Here is a 27031-nt window from a genome sequence, read left to right as displayed (position 1 = left end):
GGCGTCATGTGGAGGTGAACTCCATAAAAGTCCTTTTTTGTGGCAGCCGTTACTTATCTGTGTTAACTGTCTGGCTGAACAATGTTTCTATATCTTGAAGCAGCAGACTCCTTTCTCAAAGATATTAAGTCTATGCTACGTGGAGATCTCAAACAACAGTGAGTACAAAATAAATTCATGAGCTACTTCTATAACGCGCTTGTATTTCACCTACGTTATAGACTTTCCATGTTACAGCATACTACTTTGACCACGTTGGCATCACATATTAGCCTCGTCATTTACGTTCTGTACGTCCTCTCTGGGTTTCCTCTGACAAAAGGGGGTTATGACCATTGGCATGGGCCGGCGAGGTTCCGTGGCCGCAATGAATCTCTCACTTAGGGCGGCATTTTCATGGAGTAACTGTCCCGACCAACAGGTGTCTGTACGCGCTAGAATCCAGGTGGCCATCACCCCTGCCTTGCAGAAACGCTGGGTCTACTTTCGTTCTCATGACAAGCGCAAAAGGAACAGAACATTTCTCGCACGAGATGTGGTCCCAAAACAAACACTTACCAAACTAACAAACTGTGTGCGAAAAGCAGCGACTATCCTTCGTCGGTTAGAGAGACAGAGAGAATAACACATCACTTTCTTCAGAGTGTAGGGTAGAGGTCGAGGAAAGTGGTGTGACAAGCATAAAGAAAGAGGTGGACTGGTGGAGATAGTGTGGCCATATAGGCAGTGTAGAGGAGATATAGTGTAGGAAGCAGGACGTAGTCTTGGGGCACACCTGCACATTACGCACTGCACGCCTTACCCTATGATCTGTAGTCCGAAGACTGGGTTGATGAAGCTCTCCATGCTACTCTATACTGTGCAACGCTCTTCATCTCCGAGTAACTACTGCAACCTACATCCTTCTGGACATGCTTGCTATATTCGTCACTTCGTTTTCCTCTATGATTTTTACCCCTCACATTTCCCCCCAGTGCAAAAGTGATAATCCCTTGATGTCACAGAATGTGTCACAAATTTCTTATCTCATCAGTTCTGTTCAGAACTTCCTCATTAGTTACATGTTCTACCCGTCTAATCTTCAGTATTCCTCTGTAGCACGACATTTCAAAGGCTTCTATTCTCGTCTTGTCTAAACTGTTTATCGTTCACGTTTCACTTCCATAGATGGCTGCACTCCAGACAAACACTTTCAGGAAATACTTCCTAACACATAAACCTATACTCGATGTTAACAATTTTCTCTTCGTCATAAATGCTTATCTTCCCATTGCCAGTCTTCATCATTTCATACGCTCCCTGCTTCGGCCATAATCAGTAATTTTGCTGCTCAGATACCAAAACTCATCTAATCCTTTAAGTCTCTTATTTCCTAATCCAATTCCCTCGGTATCACCTGATTTATTTCCACTACATTCCATTACCTCAGTTTTCCTTCTGTTTATATTCATCTTATATCGTCCTTTAAAGATATAACTGTTGTTCCAAGTCCTTTGCTGTCTCTGACAGAATTACAATGTCATCAGCAAACCTTGTTCGTTTTATTTTCTTTCCGTGGACTTTGATTCGTACTCCATATTCTTGTTTGGTTTCCTGCGCAGCTTGCTCAGTGTGCAGACTGAATAACATCGCGAATAGGCTACAATCCTGTCCCGACGCTTCTCAACCAATGCTTCCCTTTCATACCCGCCGACTCTTATAACTACCATATGGTTTCTGTACAAATTGTAAATAGCTGTAAACAGCCTTTCGATCCCTGTATTTTACCCTGCTACCTTCAGAATTTCAAACAGCGTATTCCAGTCAACATTGTCAAAAGCTTTCTCTTAGTCTAAAAATGCTATAAACATAGGTGTGCCTTTCCTTAACCTATCCTCTAAAGTACGTCATAGCGTCAACAGCGCTTCGTGAGTTCCTACATTTCTCTGAAATCCTATCTGATTTCCCCCGAGATGGGCTTCCAGCAGATTGTTCCATTCTTCTGTAAAGATTCGTGTTAATATTTTGCAACCGTGTCTTATTAAACTGATAGTTCGGTAATTTTCATACCTTTCAGCAACTGCTTTCTTTGGAATTGCAATTATTGCTTTCTTCTTAAAGTCTGAGGATATTTCGCCTTCCTCATACATCTTGCACACCAGATAGACTAATTTTGTCGTGTCTGGCTCTCCCCATGCTGTCAGCAGCTCTGCAGGAATGCCGTCTACTCCCAGAGTCTTGCTTCGGCTCAGATCTTTCAGTGCTCTGTCAAATTCTTCTCGCAGTATCATGTCTCCCATCTCATCTTAATCTACGTCCATTTCCTTTCTGTAATACTGGATACTGGTATCATCTCCCTTGTTCAGTCCCTCTATATATTCCGTCCACCTTTGAGCTTTCCCTTCTTTGCTTTGGACTGGTTTTCCATCTGAGCTCTTGATATTCCTACAGCTGCTTCTCTTTTCTCCAAAGGCCTCTTTAATTCCCTCTGTGACTTCAACCTATGCATTTCCATTTTTTTCTAACCTACCTGCGCGCTTTTCTTTTCTTTGAAGATTTCTTCTACGAAGCAAATGGTTTGTTGTAATATGCAATAATCAGCACGAAAACCGAATGTTAATATAAGAGGCGTTCAATTAGGAATGGAACACTTTTTTCTTGGCCAAATTCGGACGAAAAAATGCCGAATTTGTTGTGGAATGTAGTGGAATTTCCTGCTTCAGCCTCCTATAGTTTCTTATAGATCCGATTGGTGGCGGTGACATATATACCCAACAAAATAACGCCTTTATCAGTGGTGCGTTCCACGCAGAGAGCTGTCCGGCCACAAGCAGCTGTAATTCCTGCAGAGCTGCAACGTGGGGACACTCTCAGTCGAGGTGATCGACAGGTCACAATCGACCACCTCGCCTGCGCAACTACACGCCTCCGTGGGTAGTGCTGATACACTCGTCCATCAGCTGGGTTACTCAAAGGTGTGTGCGCGCTGGGATCCTCACCGCCTAAGAGAAAAGAGCAACGAAGGACCATCTGTGCGGAATTGCTTGCGCATTGCGAGGCTATAGTGACATTTTTCCTGTCACAGTCAGTGAAAAATGGGTGCATCACCGAACTGGTAACAAAACGGCAATCCATGGAATGGTACTACACCACCTCTCCTCCGAAGAAAATATTCAAAGCCGCACCTTCAGCCGGTGAAGCCACGGCGATGGGCGTCTGAGACTCTGAAATGGTTATTCTGTTGGATGTCCTCCATAAGCCGCAACGATCAACTCTAGAACGTATTTTGTTACCCTCAAGAAATTGAAAAAAGAACTTCAGAGTGTTAGTCTGATATCGATACAAACAAACTTCTCCTTTTCCCTGACAATGCAGTTCCTCACGCACGTCTGCGCGCTCGAGAGAAGCTCACAAAACTTCATTGAACTGCTCTTCCTCATTCACCCTACGCCCCGGATCTCGTACCTTCCGACTTCCATACGTCTGGATGACGGGGAGGTTACTGATACAGTAACACGTTGGCACCGACGTCGACCAGTGCAGGTACCACGTGGTCACACACGCCCTCCCAGTACGGTGGCGTAAGGACGTCACGTAGAAACGAAATTACGAGAATCGTTCCGAAAGTAATGACTCCTATGTTTTTGTGATGTCTTTGGATGTCCGCGTCAGATGTCGTTGGTGTAGTGCTAATGCTTGAACCTTCCTCTTTCATTAGCGGTGGTTCCGTCGTTCTGCGGTAGTTGACGCCAGCAGAGAAGTGTTTCAGAATGGAGTCTGATATGGACGTGCGTATTAAACAGCGATGTGTGATTAAATTCCTCACTACTGAAGAAATTGCGCCGATTGAAATCCATCGACGTTTGCTAAAGGTGTATGGAAACAATTGATACAATAGACTGAGCAATGTGAGGCGATGGGTACAGCATTTTCAAGGTGACAAGTGATGGACCGGTCGACCCAGCACAGCTGTCATCCCTCGCAATGAAGAGCGTTTTGATCGGCGGATAACGACAAGAGAATTGTGTGTAAAGCTGAAGGTCGGCTCTAATGCGTTGGAAACAATGCTGGAAGATCTTGGTTATCGCAAAGTCTGTACGAGATGGGTGCTGCTGATGCTTACAGAAGAACAAGAAACTCGGGACTTACTCTACCAATATGAAGCTGAAGTTGACAATTTTCAGAGTAGCATCGTCACTGAAGATGAGATGTGGTGTCACCACTACGAGACGGAATTCAAAAGACAGTCCATGGAATGCCGACATGCGAATTCTCCGTCAAAGAAGAAATTCAAGACCCAGCCGTCTGTAAGCAAAGTGATGTGCACAGTCTTCTGGGATAGCCAGGGTGTGGTTCTTTTGGATGTCCGGGAGCCTGGGGAAACTGTCAATTCAGCACCCTACAAGACGGCACTGATTAAGCTGAAAGCCCGAATTTCCAGGGTAAGGCCAGACAAGAAAACCAATTTAATCTGCAACGTGATAACACCAGGCCCCACACCGATTTTGCGACCACGCAACTCAGTGCAAAATTCAGCTGTACTGTCTTACCACATCCACCATACAGTCCCGATTTAGCGTCTTCAGACTTCCACCTTTTTGGACCCCCGACAGATCGACTACATGGCGATAATTTTCAAGACTCGGATACTGTATTCAAAGCTTCACATGGTGCAAATTTTTAGAAGCGCGGCATGCAGGCTCTGTTTCATCGTTGGCGAAAGTGCATAACGAACAGTGGTGATTATGTGCAAAAATGGCAGCATGTAGATGAAATATTGATGTATTTAGCTGTACTGTTGTGATTTATGTATCTCCTGTAGTTGTCATGAATAAAGATAAGAGGCATTACTTTCGGAACAACCCTTGTACGTTGTAAAATAGGATTTTGTAGCCAGAAGAGTGGGGAATAATATGGTTTATTGAAATCTGTATTTTTTTCGTTGATGAATGTTCGTAGGAGGACCTGCATGAGGTATTCCAAGATTTTTCCCATGTGCTGAAGAAGGAGATAGGAAATACTGACGGATTATATTGTAGTGGACATAGTTTGACTGTTTGTCCTAGTACTCGGTTCAACTGAAACTTCCATCCACGATTATTAGATTTTCTGGAATCCTTGCTTGCACACAGCCCTCAATTCCCTGTTCTCGAGTCTGCCTCAATTCCCTGTTCTCGAGTCTGAGTTACGACAGCATGGACAGAAACTAGATGGTCAGACCGTTTGGAAAGTCCAAAATATACCTTCTGGCAATCACCGAGGAAAAACTTCAGTGATGAGAACTGCGAACTTGCCTTATTATTTTTCATATGAATTCAGTGCCTCAACAAAACAAGTCTTCCAGTTTGAATCTCGTGTTTACCGATTGTCTTCTGGTAATGCAAGTAAACAGATATTATATGGTGAGTCGTGAATCTAATCAATATTCGCATTGAATTGTAAAACGTAGCTTGATAAGCTAATTCCAACCTGCCTGACCGAATGAAGTTGTGTAAAGTGTCAGTAATCTAATACACGTCTTTTTTTCATGGGAAACGCTTCATCGTTGGACCATTTATAACACATCTCGCAGCGAGTGGACATTTGTATTCTAGCGGAGCAGAACCAAAATCTAGAAATCACGCCCGTTCTGCAAGTCATTGCCGTACTGTACGTGTTTATCGTGATCATATAGTCAGCCAGTGCCTCAAGTTTACCTTTTTTTCATTTTTATTTTCATGATTGATGCAGGGCCAACAGCATTATCTTAGTGTCAATCATCACCAATGCATCTCTAAAACGAGTTTCATCTGTGAGAACACGTTCAGCTGTCTTCATCTTGTTTATTTGGGTTCCTTTATGTTCCAGATGATCACACTGGCATATTCACTGTTAGTGTTGGCCGTCGCTTCCTTGAGTGAAGGGAGAACGTTTCAGTTCCAAAACAAATATGGAGCAACTATATGGGTGGGCAGCCTGGGCAATCCAGGACATCAGAGCATCAACGGTGGCGGATGGGAGATGGCTGCTGGTACCACGGTCAGTATTGCATTTGTGGAACATCACTGGATGCACGGATACCTAAGATGTTACCTCAGCGTATATTCCTAATCCGAGTAACACAAATATCCTTCTAGTATAACAAGTACGGCACCAATTAACTGAGTTTGGGTAAAGGACAGATTGACTCTTCACTTCTTACAAAAGAAGAAAATAATGTCCAGAAGGGTCCATAAAAGGATGAACCTATGAAACGTCTTCGACGCTAGTAAAACATTACTAGATTTCAAACAGTTATTCACAATGTTTATATACCATCTTTCTTCACGACCACCTCAGCTGTAGCTCATTCAGCTGTGTGTTGGATTCCAGCTGACGTCTGTCCAGTCAACTCGATGGTTTCACGCCCAGGAGAAGACGTAAACGACCCTGGTGCCGCAGCGGATTGCTGGCGGACATGAGCAGCCGTTGCCCTGCACAAAGTGATCTCGCGCTGGCTCCTGGAGTGACATGTAATTGTTGATCTATAAATTCGTCTCCTAATGGGAGTAGGAGTTTGGCTACTCCGTATGGTTTCCTATAGACTGGTAGATTATCGCGCTGCTGGTATGCGGTGCTGTGTGATGAAAGTTGCTGGCAGTGGACCGTCTGAACTGAATAAATTTGGATATCCTAACAATAAAGCTTCCATGGTTTCCCATTCACTGTCTTTTAAGCGCCAAACCTTGGCACATAGTGCAGATATGTTGATGGTTTGTTTGATGCTTCGATTACCTCGTTCTCCAAATACATATCCTCATCCTCGAGTATCTCTAAACTTGCTATTACTAATCCTTCGGTGAGATTCACTTCATCTGTCCCAACTTACCAAAGCTTACCCCGGTTATCAGTTTCGCATGACGGCGGCTATGCTTGCAACTCTTCTTCGTGTAAAACAATTCATTTCTTCTAATGCTTCGTGCAGAGGCTCAACCACTCACAACATCGGCGTCTGCAGACACCCAAACCAACTTCCCTGTACCAGCGACGTACTTTTTTATGCGTAATTATCGTTAATGTACGTGTATGCAGTTCAGTTGGTGACATCTTAGCAGTCAGTGTACCGTGAAACATTGAAATATTTATAGCTGTCGCACTCACCGGAAACAAGTTCCCCCCACGTTCAACTGTGCGTCGTGCAATATTAACTTTTGCGTGATGCGTTTCCAGAAAGTCAGGTAACAGACTTGTGGAACACCCTTGCTCCACAGTTCGCAACAATTCCATAGGCTCACGAATTTCCATAGTTCCAAATCTACATTACTGGCCATTAAAATTGCTACACCAAGAAGAAATGCAGATGATAAAGGGGTATTCATTGCACAAATATATTATACTATAACTGACACGTGATTACATTTTCACGCAATTTGGGTTCATAGATCCTGAGAAACCAGTACCCAGAACAACCACCTCTGGCCGTAATAACGGCGTTGACAGGCCTGGGCATTGAGTCAAACAGAGCTTGGATGGCGTGTACAGGTACAGCTGCCCTTGCAGCTTCAACACGATACCGCAGTTCATCAAGAGTAGTCACTGGCGTATTGCGACGAGCCTGTTGCTCGGCCACCATTGACCAGACGTTTTCAATTGGTGAGAGATCTGGAGAATGTGCTGGCCAGGGCAGCAGTCGAACATTTTCTGTATCCACAAAGGCCCTTACAGGACCTGCAACATGCTGAACCTTGCTGAAATGTAGGGTTTCGCAGGGTTAGAATGAAGGGTAGAGCCACGGGTAGTAAAACATCTTAAATGTAACGTCCACTGTTCAAAGTGCCGTCAATGCGAACAAGAGTTGACCGAGACGTGTAACCAATGGCACCCCATACCATCACGCCGGGTGATACGCCAGTACGGCGATGACGAATACACGCTTCCAATTTGCGTTCACCGCGATGTCTCCAAACACGGAGGCGACCATCATGATGCTGTAAACAGAACATGGACTCATCCGAAAAAATGACGTTTTGCCATTTGTGCACCCAAGAGGTGACCGAGACGTGTAACCAATGGCACCCCATACCATCACGCCGGGTGATACGCAATTTGCGTTCACCGCGATGTCTCCAAACACGGAGGCGACCATCATGATGCTGTAAACAGAACATGGACTCATCCGAAAAAATGACGTTTTGCCATTTGTGCACCCAGGTTCGTCGTTGAGTACACCATCGCAGGCGCTCCTGTCTGTGATGCAGCGACTAGGATAACCGCAGCCATGGTCTCCGAGCTGATAGTCCATGCTGCTACAAACGTCGTCGAACTGTTCGTGCAGATGGTTGTTGTCTTGCAAACGTCTCCGTCTGTTGACTCAGGGATCGAGACGTGGCTGCACGATAGGTTACAGCCATGCGGATAAGATGCCTGTCATCTCGACTGCTACTGATATGAGGCCGTTAGGATCCAGCACGGCGTTCCATATTACCCTCCTGAACCCACAGATTCGATAGTCTGCTAACAGTCATTGGATCTCGACAAACGCGAGCAGCAATGTCGCGATACAATAAACCGCAATCGCGATAGGCTACAATCCGACCTTTATCAAACTCGGAAACGTGATGGTGCGCATTTCTCCTCCTTGCACGAGGCATCACAACAACGTTTCACCAGGCAACGCCGGTCAATTGCTGTTTGTGTATGAGAAATCGGTTGGAAACTTTCCTCATGTCAGCACGTTGTAGGTGTCGCCACCAGCGCCAACCTTGTGTGAATGCTCTGAAAATGTAATCATTTGCATATCACAGTATCTTCTTCCTGTCGGTTAAATTTCGCGTCTGTAGCGCGTCATCTTCGTGGTGTAGCAATTTTAATGGCCAGTTGTGTGAAACTGAGCTGTGTTGTACACAATGACATCATATCATTAGTTTCCACTCCATTTAATTTATACCTTGTAGTCCCTAGTCTTCTCCTATCCACAGGGTCTACACCAGTCACAGATACATGTGCGCCTTTATCGACTAAAAGTTTACTTTTTTTACCATTTACAACGCCCATCAAACAGCAGTCTGTATCTGCATTAGTGTCTGAAGTATTCTGACTCCCTGGGCGTGTTTTCCGATGGACGACACATTGCCATTTATGTTTAACGTTTTACTTTGCTTAATTCCGTTACCCTGCTTTCTATTCCCACACTCGTTTGCCTCGTGGCCAAAATTCTCACATCTGTAACATTGCGGATGACTACACTGCACCTTCCCACAACAATAACAATTCTTTTCGGAAGCAAAAATTCCCTTATCATTACGTACTCGTGTAGCAACATTTATGTCCAACAAATGTGTGGCAGCACGTCGTGCTATAGCCAAATCCGCAGATTTTCCATTCGTACTCTTCGCGGAAACTTCGCAGGACTTCGTAGCAAAAACACATGGAGAGCTCTGTTTCCCGCCTCCCTTAGTACGACACGCTCTATTTCTGGATCCCGTGTCAGTTCATATGTCTGAGCGTTTACGTTCCGGATTCTGTGGAGAAAAAGTCTCCACAGTCTGATTTGCCTTCTGTATCAACCCATACAGCTTCTCTCTAAAAAGATCCAGCGCTATCCTGCCTACGGTATCTCTGACGCAAATCTGCTAATTGTTCAAATTTACTTTCCTTCCTCGGCGTTTCGTGTTGCATCGCGTGTGTCTTGGCTTCACCCGTAAGACGTAAACTGTCCATACGAATGTAGTTTCATTTGACCATTTGCTATTAAAGAATACCGTTACGTCCTCTGTTGTTTTGCAGGAGAAGGGTGTGATTAGATTAGCAACTAAGGAATTTGCCGAAAATTTGGCATTACTACTGACGACTTAAATTCATTCAAACCCGACTGTGGCTCTCACTCAGCCTTCAAAGGTTCTAACTGAGCCATCAGTTCATCATAGTATAACTTCCGTTGAGTGTTTTCCTCTAATAATTGTGACACTTGCTCCGTCAGAGCGATTATACTATCATTAGTAGCAGCTGACCTTTTGGCTAGAATTTTTGTGGAATTTACTTATTTATACTGTAAATACGTGTTCCACACAGAGCAACACATACCAGGTAAGTAAAATACAACATACGAAGTAGGGTAGACTCAGATACTTCTTTTGCCTGATCATCGCCCATCGACATTCACTGCACTCACGTGATGCGTGACCATACCGTCTACAAGTAGAAAAAGCTACTGGTATGACATTAGTGCATGGTTCCCCATGATCTGCTGAAGTACGAGTAGTACATTCCACCGGTACCAAATATAGTATCATCTGAATTCTGATAAATCTACATGTTCTGTAGGTTTCACAAAAGATACTTTGGACATAGCATACCCATCAATATCACAACCAAAGAAAGAGAAAAATGTCTTTTGTACTTACTGCATTGTGGTTACGCTGTGACGTGTCAACATCGTAGGTGCAGAGCACTGTCTCCGACTTCGAGGCGTTGGAGTCGATCACTCCTGATGCCAAATCCTCTGATATTAGCGTTGAAGTACGCACTTCTAGCACCAATTTACAGATGGGCCGAGAAAAGACACGTCTGTGTGAAGTCACCATAGCTGTAGGGAACCTGTGAAGCGTCTTCGACGCTAGTAAAACATTATTAGAGTTCTTCTGCATCAGCCTCAGCTATTGCTCATACAGCTACCTGTTGGACTCCATTCAGCTCTGCACGCCCAGGAGATACCAGCGACCCAGGCACAATGGCGGGTTGCCAGGGAACAGGAGCACTTCTTGCCCGATACAAAGTGATCTCCCGCTGGCTGCTGGAGTGTCCTCAGTTCCACTCTCAATCCTGCGATGACCCTTGATGACCCATCCATCATATACTCGTGCTTGTAACAGTAGTCGTGCGGTCTGTCGATCTCCTCCCTACCGCCTGGTAAGTTTCAGCATCCCGCGACACCCCAGTTTTGAACAGTAACGTGGACCCAAAAAGGTCCTGTTGTTGGCTTCTGCATTGACGCCCAGTGCTGGCACCACATTTTATATAATGATGGGAACTAAACATCATTCAATACAGTGCAGCCTTCAGCACTTAATACTTATTTTGCTGCCTGTAGCTTTGAAATTTCAATAAGAAAACCCACTGCTTCAACGAAAACGTAAATTACTAATATTTGTTCCTTCTACTGTGTCTATATCATAATAGTTATTTCAATACCATTATCTGCCCTGAAGAGAAAGGGGAAAGTGCAACGTTATTACCCAAGCAACAGCAGCCTCATCAGAACATCAGAATCCTCTTCGCCGTAACTATTCGCCACGTAACAAGCAAAGTACCGTCTAACCGCAAAAAAATAGAAACGTAAGATTATTGTGGTAATACTGTCCTATCGTGAGGATAGTGTCGTAAGAGTCGTGACCTCATGAAGGGACCAGAAAGCCTCTCTATTCTTCCCGCACTCCCTCTACCACTAACGGGAATGAAAAAAGAGTGTCCGAAGCGAAAATTGTGTCCGTAATTCAGTGGAGCGGTTGTGAACAAGTTGGAAATCCTAACATAGGAAGGACTAGTATTCATGTATTTCATTTTAGAGCTATAGACACAATTGAAGTTCCGTCTTTCTTTTTCAAAAAACGCGTTTTCAGTGCTGTTCTCTACTCGGTACTCTGTCACATGTCCCTAGACTTGATCCAGGGGCGAAAGCACGGAGAAAGTCTTTGAAACATACGTCATGAGATGGCGCATAGTCCTCATGCCAAGCTGTGCTTTCCTCTGGAGTTTCAAAATTTTAAATATACGAGAAGTGGTTTTTGTTCACTACAGTTCTACTTGTTAAAAACCTAATGTATTTTTGTACTTGTCTTATCTATAATGATAATAAAAATGTAAAATCGCTGTTTCCGTCTATCTGAACACGCTAATATCCGAAACTACTAGGCGAATTTTCATGGGCTTTTCACCGGTAATAACTTGAGCGTTTGTTGCTATAGGTTATCCGTCTTGAGCTGACTGCAATGTAATTACAAAGAATTACACCAGACGAGTTTCGTTTTTATTTATAATGCATCTTTAGTGGTTATTCTGTAAATTGCATACATACATTTGTACATTTTTCATTGTTTTAGGTTCAAAACAGCGTTTTCTTTACAAACTTGGTCGGAGACTTACTTTGTTCCCTCCCTTCTCGCTAGCAGCGGTTGGTGTCGAAAGGCTTCATTTCACGTCTGCACTTGGCAGTTTTTGGCATTCTGCATTATTTAAAATTCACTTTCTTAAACTGTTTTTTCATTTTGCACTGCCACAGTGTTTATGTCTGTTTGTTTGTTTCCGTTCACGTTGTGAGTGTTGCTAACTTGTGAAACTATTCTGAGTGTGTGTGTGTGTGTGTGTGAGAGAGAGAGAGAGAGAGAGAGAGAGAGGGGGGGGGGGGCGGGGGCGTTAGGGAGAGAGTGGGAGTTAGAGAAGTTGCCTTGTATGTAGGTAGAGACGAGAGTGGAGTGGTGGTGGTCTCTTTCATTTGCAGTGGTGGGGGGAGGGGGGGATATAGGGATAGGCTTGGACAGTGATTATAGGACAGAATCTGGGAGGAGATGGTAGTGGTAAATGGAGCTTGTGGTTATATGTGTACATTTAATGTTATATTAAGAGGACAGTCGGTTTAAAGAACGTGCGGTTTGCCAAGTTTATCTGATCATTTATGAGTTGTTTCTTTTCTATTATGGTTTTTTGAATGTGATAGTTTTCTTGTAAGGTGAGGAGGTATTTTTTGTTGTTAGTTCTTATGATTCACATGTCTGTGCCTCTGGTTGTAATTTTATGCTGGTGTTGGTGTAAGTGTCCTGCAAATTTGAATGATTTGCAAGCTCTTACATGTTCTTTGTATCTGATTTCAAATGGCCTCCTGGTTTGACCTACGTATCTTGCATGACATGTATAGCATTTTAGTTGATATATTCGTGATTTCTGATACAGATCAGTTTTTCCTATCGTTCTTGGAAAGTATTTCTGAATTAAGTTGTTGGTTTGCTGTGCTATTTGTATGCCTTGTTTTTTCAAAATGTTGGATATTCTGTGTGTGTATTTGTGATGGTATGGCATTGTGCACCATCTTTTATTTTCTGTTTCTTTCACACTTCGTGTTGTTCGTATTCTTGTATTTAGTGTATTTGTTTGTGTGTGATTTTTTTTCCTTGTGTTTGTGACAGCTGGGTGTTTGTTCTTTTCTGTTTGTTGATTTTCTTGTTCAGCTTTGTTACTAAGCTCTCTTTGATCCATTGCTTGTGGCTATTTCTATTACTGTATTCATTTCTTTTTTGTAATTGCATGTATCTAACAGTACTGTGTTTAGTCTGTGGAGCATGTATCTAAGTGCTGCCTGCTTTTGAGAAATGGAATGTTGTGATGTCTCATGTATAACTGTGTCTGTTGTTGTCGGTTTTGGTATATGTCAAATGTGTGATGGTTGTTTTGAATCTTTATGGTGATGTCCCAGAAAATTTTACTGTATATTTTGCTCTTTCTCTATTGTAAAATTTAATAAGGTTCATCAATAGAATTTATGTCTGTGTGTATCTGGTCAATTTTATTGTTTGGTTCATGTATCAGGCATAAGATTTCATCCATATATCTAATCCAGTATAGGATGTTGTTCCTATATGGCACTACTTCGTTAACTATAATCTGTTCTACATGGTTCATAAGTATGGAGCAAAACATGTAAAGAAACACCGTAAGTAACTCGCTGCCCAACTTTATAAAGAAAAAGCTGTTATGAACCTAAAACAATCAAAAATTTACATATATATATAATTATTACAAATGATTGAAGCGATTTCACAGCTCTACAATAACTTTATTATTTGAGATATTTTCACAATGCTTCGCGCACACATACGAAAACTCAAAAAGTTTTTTTAGGCATTCACAAATGTTCGATATGTGCCCCTTTAGTGATTCGGCAGACATCAAGCCGATAATCAAGTTCCTCCCACACTCGGCGCAGCATGTCCCCATCAATGAGATCGAAAGCGTCGTTGATGTTAGCTCGCAGTTCTGGCACGTTTCTTGGTAGAGGAGGTTTAAACACTGAATCTTTCACATAACCCCACAGAAAGAAATCGCATGGGGTTAAGACGGGAGAGCGTGGTGGCCATGACATGAATTGCTGATCATGATCTCCACCACGACCAATCCATCGGTTTTCCAATCTCCTGTTTAAGAAATTCCGAACATCATGATGGAAGTGCGGTGGAGCACCATCCTGTTGAAAGATGTAGTCGGCGCTGTCGGTCTCCAGTTGTGGCATGAGCCAATTTTCCAGCATGTACAGATACACGTGTCCTGTAACGTTTTTTTCGCAGAAGAAAAAGGGGCCGTAAACTTTAAACCGTGAGATTGCACAAAACACGTTAACTTTTGGTGAATTGCGAATTTGCTGCACGAATGCGTGAGGATTCTCTACCGCCCAGATTCGTACATTGTGTCTGTTCATTTCACCATTAAGAAAAAATGTTGCTTCATCACTGAAAACAAGTTTCGCACTGAACGCATCCTCTTCCATGAGCTGTTGCAACCGCGCCGAAAATTCAAAGCGTTTGACTTTGTCATCGGGTGTCAGGGCTTGTAGCAATTGTAAACGGTAAGGCTTCTGCTTTAGCCTTTCCCGTAAGATTTTCCAAACCGTCGGCTGTGGTACGTTTAGCTCCCTGCTAGCTTTATTCGTCGACTTCCGCGGGTTAAGCGTGAAACTTGCCCGCACGCGTTCAACCGTTTCTTCGCTCACTGCAGGCCGACCCGTTGATTTCCCCTTACAGAGGCATCCAGAAGCTTTAAACTGCGCATACCATCGCCGAATGGAGTTAGCAGTTGGTGGATCTTTGCTGAAATTTGTCCTGAAGTGTCGTTGCACTGTTATGACTGACTGATGTGAGTGCATTTCAAGCACGACATACGCTTTCTCGGCTCCTGTCGCCATTTGGTCTCACTGCGCTCTCGAGCGCTCTGGCGGCAGAAACCTGAAGTGCGGCTTCATCCGAACAAAACTTTATGAGTTTTTCTACGTACTGTAGTGTGTCGTGACCATATGTCAATGAATGGAGCTACAGTGAATTTATGAAATCGCTTCAATCATTTGTAATAGTCCTATATATATATATATATATATATATATATATATATATATATATATATAACGCGTCTGGTGTAATTCTTTGTAATTAGATTGCAATCAGCTCAAGACGGATAATCTATAGCAACAGATGTTACCAGCTGCTGCGGAAGATGGCCACGCAAACAAACGTGTTAATTTGAGCGTTGCTTGGGTCAATGTATTTCATCAAAATCGGATAACGGAAAAAATAACGTTATTTAAAGTTGTTTGTGAAATCATCTGCTCAGTTTAGTATTTCAGATGTTTAATCAACCAAAGAAGCAGCAGATGTCGCTGTTTCGTAGTACACGGGAGAACCAATGGCTGGCACTGTTAACTTTTTTAACTCAGAGATGTATCTTCGGTAGTTTACGTCAGTGACAAAAATAAGCACCGCAATCTTACCTTTACAAATACAGACTAACATTGAATTTACTTTGCTAGAATATACGGATTTACTGATTTCGCTTTTCTTTCGATAAGTTTTATTTATGTTTTTGGCCAGGAAAAAGAATTTATTAAGTTTGTTTTGTGATTTGGGTGCCTACTCATTACAATTTGATTTCGTTTCGCCTACAAATAAAAATAACTAGCAAATAGTTTAACCGTCTGAATATACCAGCTCACCTAAAAGACTGAGGACTATGCAGTGTCTAGAATCCAATGAGAATCGAGAGGTGAGACTTGCTGTGGCTCGAGAACATCTGGCTTTAACTCGCTCTTTGGTAACTCCTTCCGTAAGTGAGGCTCAACATAACTTTGACGAGATTCGTCATGCATTATCTCGCTCCACAGAACCCTTCACTAACAGAGGCTTAAAGTTACTTTTCTCCAACGTAACACCATAGAAGCGAAAATTTTGATGGGAAGTGGTAAAGGCGAGCGAATTTTTATGCATCGAATCCCACTTATTCCTAACAGTTTACATATCGTTTTAAACGCTTAGGCCATAGCCGTAAACACACACGCTTCGTGTTGCGGGCATGGACCTTAGTGTCAGTCGCTTTTGGCACAGCCATCTCTATGTGGATATCTCCTGTTTTAGTGAAGCAAACAAGCTCTTCGATCATGTCCCCTGTCATGCTACTTCAAACGTTGAAAACAAAGAAGCTTTAATAAGTCAAAAATATGCACGAAAATATACACAAATACCCGGGCAGTGACGAGTTTATCACTGTTGTGTACATAGTTCCGCGTAGTCAGCGCGTACACAACTTTCCCACTAGAGCGCGCCCCGCTAAGCACAGCAGCGCAGGCGCAGCGCTCGTCCGTCTCCGCACTACGAGATGGCGCTGTCTTAGAGAGGGACCAAATTCTGCTTCCACCGATCCACATATTAATATGTAACGCAGCCAATGAGATTGCTGCTGACGTAGAACCTTTTCTCCTCGCGTGTCACACTCGCGCAGTGATACCTGAACGCGTGCGGTATTATAACGAATGTACAGACCTCCGATCAGCCAGTCTGCATTAGTCTGTAGTCAAGTTTCAGTCTGCGCCTGTTAACATTATAATATTCCTGTACATAGCCATGAAGATAAATGTATGGACACTTTGTCAAGTATCAGAGATATGTGAGAATAAGATTAACGTACAAAGACCAAAGGAACTTCAGATTGTCAATTGTAAATAGCATCCAGAATCAGGTTAAGTAAGGTTTATGCTTTTTATTATTTTGATAAATGTGTATGAAAATTAATCAAGTTCTGTTTAAAGTTGGTCACTGTCAATCTGCTACTCTAAGCTTGCAAGTGGCATTTCTATCGTCTGACCTAACAGCAGAAGATAAACACGCCACGATAAGACCACGAGACATATTGCTAACACTCGCCTACTTCGTTAGAGCAACAAGTCAAATAATCTGATGGTGTGTGTACCGATGGTCTTACAGTACGCACACCACAATCACCTACTCGAAAATAAAATATAGTGCCTCAGTATTAATGACAGCCGGTGGCGGAGGCGCTTCAGTCCGGAACCGCGCGACTGCTACGGTCGCAGGTTCGAATCCTGCCATGGGCATGGATGTGTGTGATGTCCTTAGGTTAGTTAGGTTTAAGTAGTTCTAAGTTCTAGGGACTGATGACCTCAGATGTTAAGTCCCATAGTACTCAGAGCCATTTGAACCATTTTATTAATGATACTTGTAGTAGAAACCTTCTTCCTGCTATTTTGAAAAAAAAACTGACGTTTTTGAGACCAAGCCTGTGTACAAAACACAAATGATTCTTGAAAAGAAAGAAATAGCAACCAGCCACTGTTAATATTCTTAATCATTCATAAAAATGGTGCTGTTAACGGTTTGAATTTTCAGATGGCTGTTTACATTAGTATTACATTTGTTGCCGCGCGGGATAACCGAGCGGTCTCGGGCGTCTTGTCACGGTCCGCGGCTTCCCCTGTCGGAGGTTCGAATTCCCCCTCGGGCATGGGTGTATGTGTCGGCCTTAGCGTAAGTTAGTTTAAGTTAGATTAAGTAGTGTGTAAATTTAGGGACCGATGACCTCAGCAGTTTGGTCCCATAGGACCTGACCACAAATTTCCAAATTACATTTGTTGTTGTTTACATTAGTTGATGGCAAAAAAAGCCAACAAATAATGTAAACAACAACAAATGTTATATGAACGTGATTAGCCTTCTCAAAAACAGTAACGGCGGTATCTGTGTAAATAAATAGCATTATTAACAGTGACTGGTTGCAATTTTCTTCTTTTCAAGAACCAGCTTATAAAAACTTTCTAATTGACTCATAGAACCAGACAGCTCTTTGGTATGACGCTGAGAACATCCTTAATAACATATTTATTTTCTGATTTGTCTCATTATTTTTGGGGTGATATGGTTTGATACAATATTCTGTAGAATCAGGATACTTTCTCAATTTTTTGGATACAAATCAGTTATTTACAAACAGAGATACATTGTTTTTTTCATTCTCTTGATAAATGTCAGATTTGGTACTTATAACCTCGTCACGTTCCTCTTTACAGTTGTGCTAGGTGGCTACATCCGTGAAACAAAAGACAATATCAAAAATGAAAGGGCTAAAAATAGCGTGGTGCCATTGGCAGTAGCACGTACAACACATTCCACTGGCTATTTAATCTCAGAATAATCAGTGGTCCATTAAAATATGGCTTAGAAAATGGCTTATCTATTTATTCTACATCAATATAAAACTCTTCCCCCTTCCTATCATAGTGCTCTCCACCACACAAATCTTAAATTTTCTCCTGCCATCTGTTTACGCTTTCGTATGCGATTAACAGAAACTTCAAGTCCGCTCCGAGGAGATTATCACCTTTGTTTTTTACGTCTCCCAAAACGGCACTTAATTATGTGAAGTCTGTGTTTTTCTACGACATTACCGTTCCCAATTTCTTTACACATTTCTCTCGCGCATCTTTATTTTATTTTCTTGTACTTCTGTTAATTTATTTTCTAAACAACATGCTCTGCTGACGTCCTATCCCATCCTTTGCTTTCTTACACCTCCTTCTACCATCAATAACTTATTAGTTCTTGAGTTACCCATGGTTATATGATGGTCTGCAAGATTTCAATTACTTGAGGAAATATAATAACAAGCAACTTTATTGTATGGCATTATTTTATGGAATGATGTGTTTCGAACTTTCATTCAGCTTCAACTTGCGTAATACATTTAAATCTTCGTCAGTTTCCTCGACTGCATTTTAAATACTGTAGCTGCTTATTGTTCTGCAGTTTGTGGCTCTTTTTCCGCATTTTTATGTAGCGAATCTAAAACTGTTCGTGCTATGCGTAATATGGCGTAACAGAGAGAAAAACTGGCAGCTACAGCAGTCAAAATGTAGTGAATAAAAATGTAACATTGACAAAGACCTAAATGTATTACACACGCTGAAGATAGGCGAGCGGCCGAAACACTTATCTGCATAACATAACACTACACAAAAAAACTGGTCAGGTGCGAGAAGGGTCCATAAGATATTATGTATATAAACAATTCAAATATTCCGAGAATCTAGTATCGTGACGATTTTGGCTGTTATCGTCATTGATGCAAGATGTCGGTCCCAGAGACTCGAAGACTTGCGTGAACGTTTAAATTTCAAGTCTGAAGTCAGATAAAAAAGCGGCAAAAGAAATACCTTTTCTGTGATATAATTACAAATTACCAATTTTCTGACTTTTTTCCCTTACTTGTACTGCGAAACCTTTCTTCTTGCCAAAATTTATGATTCTACGTCTAGGTTTTAATGAATGAGCTTGCGAGTATTAAAATATGGGACACAAATGGCCATATCTTTTGACTGCACTGACATAGAAGGACTATAAACCTCAGTATCATAAATTTCAACTTGATAGATCTATCTGTTTTTGAGGAAAAGGGATCTTAACAGACGGACAAACAGACATACAATCTGGTAACAAATTACAAAACATTTATTTTCTCGTGGTTATAATTACAGATAAACACTTTCCGGATTTTCGCCTTTGATTTTACTGTGAAACCTTGCTTTTCGCAAAGTGTCATGATTACAGACCAACGGAGAGTGCCCTGAAGGTTTTGGTGAGTGACTTTGCAAGTATCAAAACACGTGACGTGACATAAATAGCTCTCTCTTTTGGCTGCATTGAGTTAGAAGCTTACATATGTTACAGCGCCAACCGACTAAAGACTTAGTACGTGACATAGATTTCAACAACTTGACACATCTACACGTTCCTGAGAAAAAGGCAACTTTAAAGACGTGCGGACAGACGGTCAGTCTCATAATAAATGGCAAATTATTTATTTTTCCGTGTTTTATAGTTACAAATTAACATGTTTTGGATTCTTTCCTTGGGTTGTAGCCTTGCCTTTTGCTTAATTTCGTGATTCTAGGACAACGGGGAGTACTCAGTATGTTTTGAAGAGCGAGTTTGCGAATTTAGACTGTGTGGCATAAACAGCAGTCTCTTTTGGTTGCACTGGCTTAGAATCTCATATTTATTCCACCGTAAAATGAGTATAGATCTTATTATGCGACGTAAATTCCAACTTGGTATGTCTACCCGTTCCTGAGAAAAAAGGTTTTGAAGAGTCGGACGGACAGACAGACAGACAACGGACAACAAAGTGATACTATGACGGTTCCGTTTTTACCGGTTTGTTGATTTCGGTATTTCTTCTAGTAATTCAATCCACAGAACTCGACCACCATTCACATCCATTAATTAAAGCTCCAATTACTTCTTTTTTATAATTTTCCACTACCTCTATACCGAAATACCATCAAAACACTCTGGTCACTACCTCAGAAAATTTCCACGTTGTTTCACTCTTTCTCAAATTCTTACTTTTCGCCCACAGTTCATACACTACTGGCCATTAAAATTGCTACACCACGAAGATAACGTGCTACAGACGCGAAATTTAACCGACATGAAGAAGATGATGTGACATGCAAATGATTAGCTTTTCAGAGCACTCACACAAAGGTGGCGCCGGTGGCGACACCTACCACGTGCAGACATGAGGAAAGTTTCCAACCGATTTCTCATACACAAACGGCAGTTGACCGGCGTTGCCTGGTGAAACGTTGTTGTGATGCCTTGTGTAAGGAGGAGAAATGCGTACCATCCGTTTCCAACTTTGATAAAGGTCTGATTGTAGCCTATCGCGATTGCGGTTTATCGCATCGCGACATTGCTGCTCGCGTTGGTCGAGATCCAATGACTGTTAGCAGAATATGGAATCGGTGGGTTCAGGAGGGTAATACGGAACGCCGTGCTGGATCCCAACGGCCTCGTATCACTAGCAGTCGAGATGACAGGTTTCTCATCCGCATGGCTGTAACGGATCGTGCAACCACGTCTCGATCCCTGAGTCAACAGATGGAGACGTTTGCAGATAACAACCATCTGAACGAACAGTTCGACGACGTTTGTAGCAGCATGGACTATCAGCTCGGAGACCATGGCTGCGGTTACCCTTGTCGCTGCATCACAGACAGGAGCGCCTGCGATGGTGTACTTAACGACGAACCTGGGTGCACGAATGGCAAAACGTCATTTTTTCGGATGAATCCAGGTTCGTGTTTGGCGACATCGCGGTGAACGCACATTGGAAGCATGTATTCGTCATCGCCATACTGGCGTATCTCCCGGCGTGACGGTATGGGGTGCCATTGGTTACACGTCTCGGTCATCTCTTGTTCGCATTGACGGCACTTTGAACAGTGGACGTTACATTTCAGATTTGTTACGACCCGTGGATCTATCCTTCATTCGATCTCTGCGAAATCCTACATTTCAGCAGGATAATGCACGACCGCATGTTGCAGGTCCTGTAAGGGCCTTTGTGGATACAGAAAATGTTCGACTGCTGCCCTGGCCAGCACATTCTCCAGATCTCTCACCAATTGAAAACGTCTGGTCAATGGTGGACGAGCAACTGGCTTGTCACAATACGCCAGTCACTACTCTTCATGAACCGCGGTATCGTGTTGAAGCTGCATGGGCAGCTGTACCTATACACGCCATCCAAGCACTGACTCAATGCCCAGGCGTATCAAGGCCGTTATTACGGCCAGAGGTGGTTGTTCTGGGTACTGATTTCTCAGGATCTATGCACCCAAATTGCGTGAAAATGTAATCACATGTCAGTTCTAGTGTAATATATTTGTCCAATGAATACCCGTTTATCATCTGCATTTCTTCTTGGTGTAGCAATTTTAATGGCCAGTAGTGTATTATCCAGATACGTTTGTTCTTGTCCCACAACTACGCTGCAGTTACCCAAGACTGTTTCAATATCAATTCTATTAAATTCATGAATATCCCTAACTTCTCCCTTTTCTCTTTCAGCCGATCTACTGTATAAGCGGCTTGTTTTTTGTCAGAGTGTAGCTATTGACCCCTCGGGGGGTGCCAACAGATGACTGTCAACGTGGACGACTCCTGGCAAGGCCGCATCTGGGGCCGCACCGGCTGCAAATTCGACGCGTCCGGACGAGGCAGCTGCCAGACGGGCGACTGTGGAGGGGTGCTGAAATGCAACGGCGCCGGGGGCAAGCCCCCGAGCTCCCTGCTGGAAGTCACTCTACGCGGATCGGGCGGCAACGACTACTACGACGTCAGCCTCGTTGATGGGTACAACATTCCCATCACGGTGAGTTCGGGCTGTTTGCCACTGTCCACGTTTCCACCCGACTGGGACCCCTGTTGGTTAATAAGAACACAAGCTAGACTACTTGATATGAGGAGAAACCATCAAGGCGAGTAATGAGAAATTATCTTCTGTGATCTCTCAGTTACGATCCTCTGCATGTTACCGTGTAGATCTTACATTCATTTTCCGTACAGCAGCCGTCCCATCCGCAACAAGTCCGTCAAGACCACACGACTATCAGTGTCAACTGCAGAAAATGATTACGGTTCAACAGCTGCCTCATGTCCCACACACAAAGTTAAAGTTTGTAATGCTGCACGCAATGAACCACCAAACTCCCAGTCATACACTCTGAGGGGACAAAAAGTCGTGGGACAGCGATGTGCACGTACATAGAAGGCAGTATATCGCCAACACGAGGTATAAAAGGGTGGTTCATTAGCGTAACTGTTATTTGAACTTAGGAGATGTGAAAAGGCTTTCGACATGATTATGGCCGCACGACGGGACTTAACAGACTTCGAGCGCGGAATCGTAGTTGGACCTAGACGCATGGGACATTCAACTTCAGAAATCGTTAAGGAATTCAGTATTCCGAGATCCACAATGCCAATAGTGCGCTGAGAACGCCAAACATCAGGCATTATCTCACACCACGGACGTCGCAGTGGCTGACGGCCTTCATTTAACGACCAAGGCGTATGCGCAGCGTTACCAGTGCTAACAGACAAGCACCATTGCTTGAAATAGCTGCAGAAATCAATGTGGAACGTAGGACGAAAGTATCCGGTACGCTGTGCAATTGGCGTTAATAGGTCGTGGCACAGACAACCGACGCGAGTGCCTTTGCTAATTACGACATTGCCTGCAGTACCTCTCCTGGGCTCGTGACCATATCGATTGGACCCTAGACGCCTGAAAAACTGTGGCCTGTTCAGATGAGTCCGGGCTTCAGCTGGTAAGAGCTGATGGCAGGGTTCGAGTGTGGCGCAGACCCCACGTAGCAATGGGTCCAGTCGTCAACAACGCCCTCTGCAAGCTGGTGGTGGCTCCATAATGGTGTGGGCTATTCGTTTACACGGAATAGAATGGGTCCTCCGGTCAAAGTGAACCGATCATTGACTGGAAATGGCTATGTTCGTATACTTTGAGATCACTTGCAACCAACAACGATGGAATTTTTACGGATGGCAATTCGCCACGTCACAGTTCGCGATTGGTTTTAAGAACATCCTGGATCCTTAGATGGAATGGTCTTGCTACCGAGATCACCCTACACGAATCCATCGACCTTTCATTAGTCAAATCGAGAGGCCAGTCCATAAGCAAATTCCTGCACCAGTAACACTTTTGCAGTTATGGACGACTATAGAGGCAGCACGGCTCAGTATTTCTGTAGAGGACTTCCAACGACTTTTTCAGTCCATACCACGTCGAGTTGCTGCACTATGTCAGGCAAAAGAAGGTCCTACACAAAACTGAGAGATGTCCCATGACTTTTGTCACCTCAGTGTAATCTAAGTGCAATGGAAACTTAATCCGCGTAATTCCTGTTTACAAAACTATTCCAAGTCCAATAAAAATGTCTCAGGTTGTCTGGTTGAAGGTATATGCGACACTCATCGGTGAAGAGAACGTGATGCCAATCCTGAGTGGTCCATTGGGCACGTTGTTGGGCCCATCTGTACCGCGCTGCATGGTGTCGTGGTTGCAAAGATGGACCTTGCCATGGACGTCGAGAGTGAAGTTGTGCATCATGTAGTCAATTGCGCACAGTTTGAGCCGTACACGACGTCCTGTGGCTGCACGAAAAGATTATGGTGGAGTTGCTGTCAGGGTTCCTCCGAGCCATAATCCGTAGGTAGCGGTCATCCACAGCAGCAGTAGGCCAAGGGCGGCCTGAGCGAGGCATGTCATCGACAGTTCCTGTCTCTCTGTATCTCCTCCATACCCGAACAACATCGCTTTGTTTCACTCCGAGAAGGCTGGACACTTCCCTTGTTGAGAGCCCTTCCTCGCACAAAGTGACAATGCGGACTCGATCGAACCGCAGTATTGACCATCTAGGCATGGCTGAACTACAAGCAACACGAGTCGTGTACCTCTTTCCTGATTGAGTGACTGGAACTGATCGGCTGTTGGATCCCCTCCGTCTAATAGGTGCTGCTGATGCATGGTTGTTTACATCTTTGGACGGGTTTAGTGACATCTCTCAACAGTCAAAGGGACTGTGTCTGTGATACAATATTCACAGTCAACGTCTATCTTCAGGAGTTCTGGAACCGGGATGATGCATAACATTTTTTGATGTAATAAGTTTCCTTTAATTTACGTCTATGGTCACAAACTTTTTGTTAACAGATCACCGGTTTCGGTCTTTAATGACCATCATCAGATCTGTTTCATAAAAACAAAGTCCTAATGTACTGCAGCCATAGTGGCATCGTCAAATGTTTTGATGTGTGTATAATTTCCAGTATTTTGTGTAATTCAGTACAACAGCAGTACCGCCACAGCCTCTTGCTCCATGAGCTGTCTTCTCGTAATGTCACACACTGCATCGTACAAGCAGTAAGGAGAAGTGCGCTTCAAATGACAATCCAGCCTTGCACAGTCAAGTTTTTCAGTTTCCGTGAATCTTTTCAGGAAAATTTTGGCGTGGTTACTTCAAAGAGGCCGAGATCGATTCGTTTCTCCACCCATGTCTAGAGCGAGCTATGGTGTCGTCTCTAAGGATTTCAGTTTCCGCGGGACGTTTTTAATCCTTCTTGGCCGGCCGGAGTGGCCGAGCGGTTAAAGGCGCTGCAGTCTGGAACCGCACGACCGCTACGGTCGCAGGTTCGAATCCTGCCTCGGGTATGGATGTGTGTGATGTCCTTAGGTTAGTTAGGTTTAAGTAGTTCTAAGTTCTAGGGGACTTATGACCACAGCAGTTGAGTCCCATAGTGCTCAGAGCCATTTTTTAATCCTTCTTCTTTTTCTTCCAGAGTGAAGCTGAGTATAACATTAAAGAAATTTTGAATTCTCATTCATAACGGATTGCTCTCGTACTTCTGCAGATGACTCCCACCGACGCGTCCGGCGGCGGTGACCACTACCGATGCAGACCTGCGACTTGCACAGCCAACGTGAACGCCAAGTGCCCCTCAGAGCTGCAGGTCGTGGCCAACGGCGCCGTCGTCGCTTGCAAGAGTGCGTGCCTCGCCTTCAACACCGACCAGTACTGCTGCCGCGGTGCCTACAATACGCCTCAAACCTGCAAGTCCTCCACGTGGCCAAAGAACTACCCGAGCTTCTTCAAAGGTCTCTGTCCTGATGCCTACAGCTACGCATACGACGACAAATCCAGCACATTCACGTGCGCCAACACAGGCTACAGGATCACCTTCGGCTGAATCACTCACTTGGATGTCCCGTCTGCTCCATTTTAATAAACTGCATGCTTTTCTTCTTCCGTACTTTAGTGCTTCCTAGTTAACAAAAAATAAATCTGTAGCAATTAATGTACTGTTTATTATTGCAATATGAAAGTCCTTCCTGTGCACCGAAAGGCTTATGTTTACTACGGTATGCGTCACGTCAGAAAGCACCGTTATGCAGAGACAGACAGACAGAGAGAGAGAGAGAGAGAGAGAGAGAGAGAGAGAGAGAGAGAGAGAGACAGGGACGCGTGGAGGGGAAGAGCCTTGCGTAAGTGTGGTGGTAGAGTGGGCAGAAGCAGCTTCCATGTTGCCTAGCCTGAAAAATGTTGCTGTGAACCACAATGAATAAAAATGCATCTCCATTCAAGTATGGCCGCTTCCCAGTCTGGAGGAGTCAGTTCATGACTGTCGCCGGCCGGTGTGGCCGAGCGGTTCTAGGCGCTACAGTCTGGAACCGCGCGACTGCTACGGTCGCAGGTTCAAATCCTGCCTCGGGCATGGATGTGTGTGATGTCTTTAGGTTAGTTAGGTTTAAGTAGTTCTAAGTTCTAGGGGACTGATGACCACAGCAGTTAAGTCCCATAGTGCTCAGTGCCATTTGAACTATGACTGTCCAGCGCTTTTCACGACAAGGTGTCACGAGGAAGACTAAAGCCTATTGGCTGTTGCATTTTCGTCGAAGGAGATTCGCAGAACGGTTCAAAAATGAACTGCCTTCCGATACGCCGAGCATTACTGTCGGAATTTCTTGACTTGACGGTCCGTGAAGGCCTGCCGACATCCTAGAGCTGTACAAGGCAAGGCATCCTGCACGTGCAGTTCTGGGTGATGTGCATGACGGCTGCAGCCCTTACAACGGCGCATCGATAGAAAAGACAAAAATCGGCTTCAATAATACCCAGACTGAAATACTGCTTATAGGCGAACGATAGGATTTGTCTAGGAGTTTCTCACCAGAACCATCGGAGAATAAACATTGTGCAACCATTGTTGGAGGAGAGACACGGGGGGGGGGGGGGGGGGGGGGGGCAGGAGAATGTTACCGTGTCATACTCGAGTAGCTTCAATGGCACGTGGAAGATACTTTTGATCGATTCGAGCACACTTCATAATGGATATCATATTCTCCCACATTCTGGGGTTGTTTTATAAGTGCGATAGAAAGGAAAATAAGCAGTTTAGAACAAAAAATACATCTCATTCCTCAACATAGCCTCCAGCTATGCCTACACACGTGGTTAATCGAGCTTCCTATATTTTTGTGGTCAGTGTGTTAAACTCTGCAACGTAATCATCGTCGACAATCATCATTTCTTCTTTTTCTGCTAATTTCTTTCCACCAACTCCAATTTTCGACTCACTGCCATCTCAGTTTGAGCAATAACATGGATGAGAAACGGAATCAGAACCCA

General features: G+C 43.7%; 1 protein-coding gene across 1 annotated transcript; it reads left to right on the top strand.

The window, feature by feature from the left end:
• Positions 1–5826: 5826 nt before the first annotated feature.
• On the top strand, positions 5827–25662 carry LOC124616147 (pathogenesis-related thaumatin-like protein 3.5). The gene is made up of 3 exons (XM_047144423.1): positions 5827–5997; positions 21964–22197; positions 25257–25662. The coding sequence occupies exons 1-3, from the start codon at positions 5827–5829 to the stop codon at positions 25590–25592; spliced, it is 741 nt and encodes a 246-aa protein (XP_047000379.1). The 3' UTR covers positions 25593–25662.
• Positions 25663–27031: the final 1369 nt, after the last annotated feature.

This window comes from Schistocerca americana, chromosome 5 (assembly GCF_021461395.2).
Source record: "Schistocerca americana isolate TAMUIC-IGC-003095 chromosome 5, iqSchAmer2.1, whole genome shotgun sequence".
NCBI lineage: Eukaryota > Metazoa > Arthropoda > Insecta > Orthoptera > Acrididae > Schistocerca > Schistocerca americana.
The sequence above is the reverse complement of the archived record's forward strand: the minus strand, read 5'-3'. Positions and strand labels throughout refer to the sequence as shown.

Bases quoted from the DNA above. Each gene is read 5' to 3' on its own strand.
- LOC124616147 (XM_047144423.1), top strand. From the start codon at position 5,827: ATGATCACACTGGCATATTCACTGTTAGTGTTGGCCGTCGCTTCCTTG. The intron at 5,998-21,963 runs GTCAGTATTGCA...GGGTGCCAACAG, and splicing joins AGATGGCTGCTGGTACCACG to ATGACTGTCAACGTGGACGA. The intron at 22,198-25,256 runs GTGAGTTCGGGC...GTACTTCTGCAG, and splicing joins GGTACAACATTCCCATCACG to ATGACTCCCACCGACGCGTC.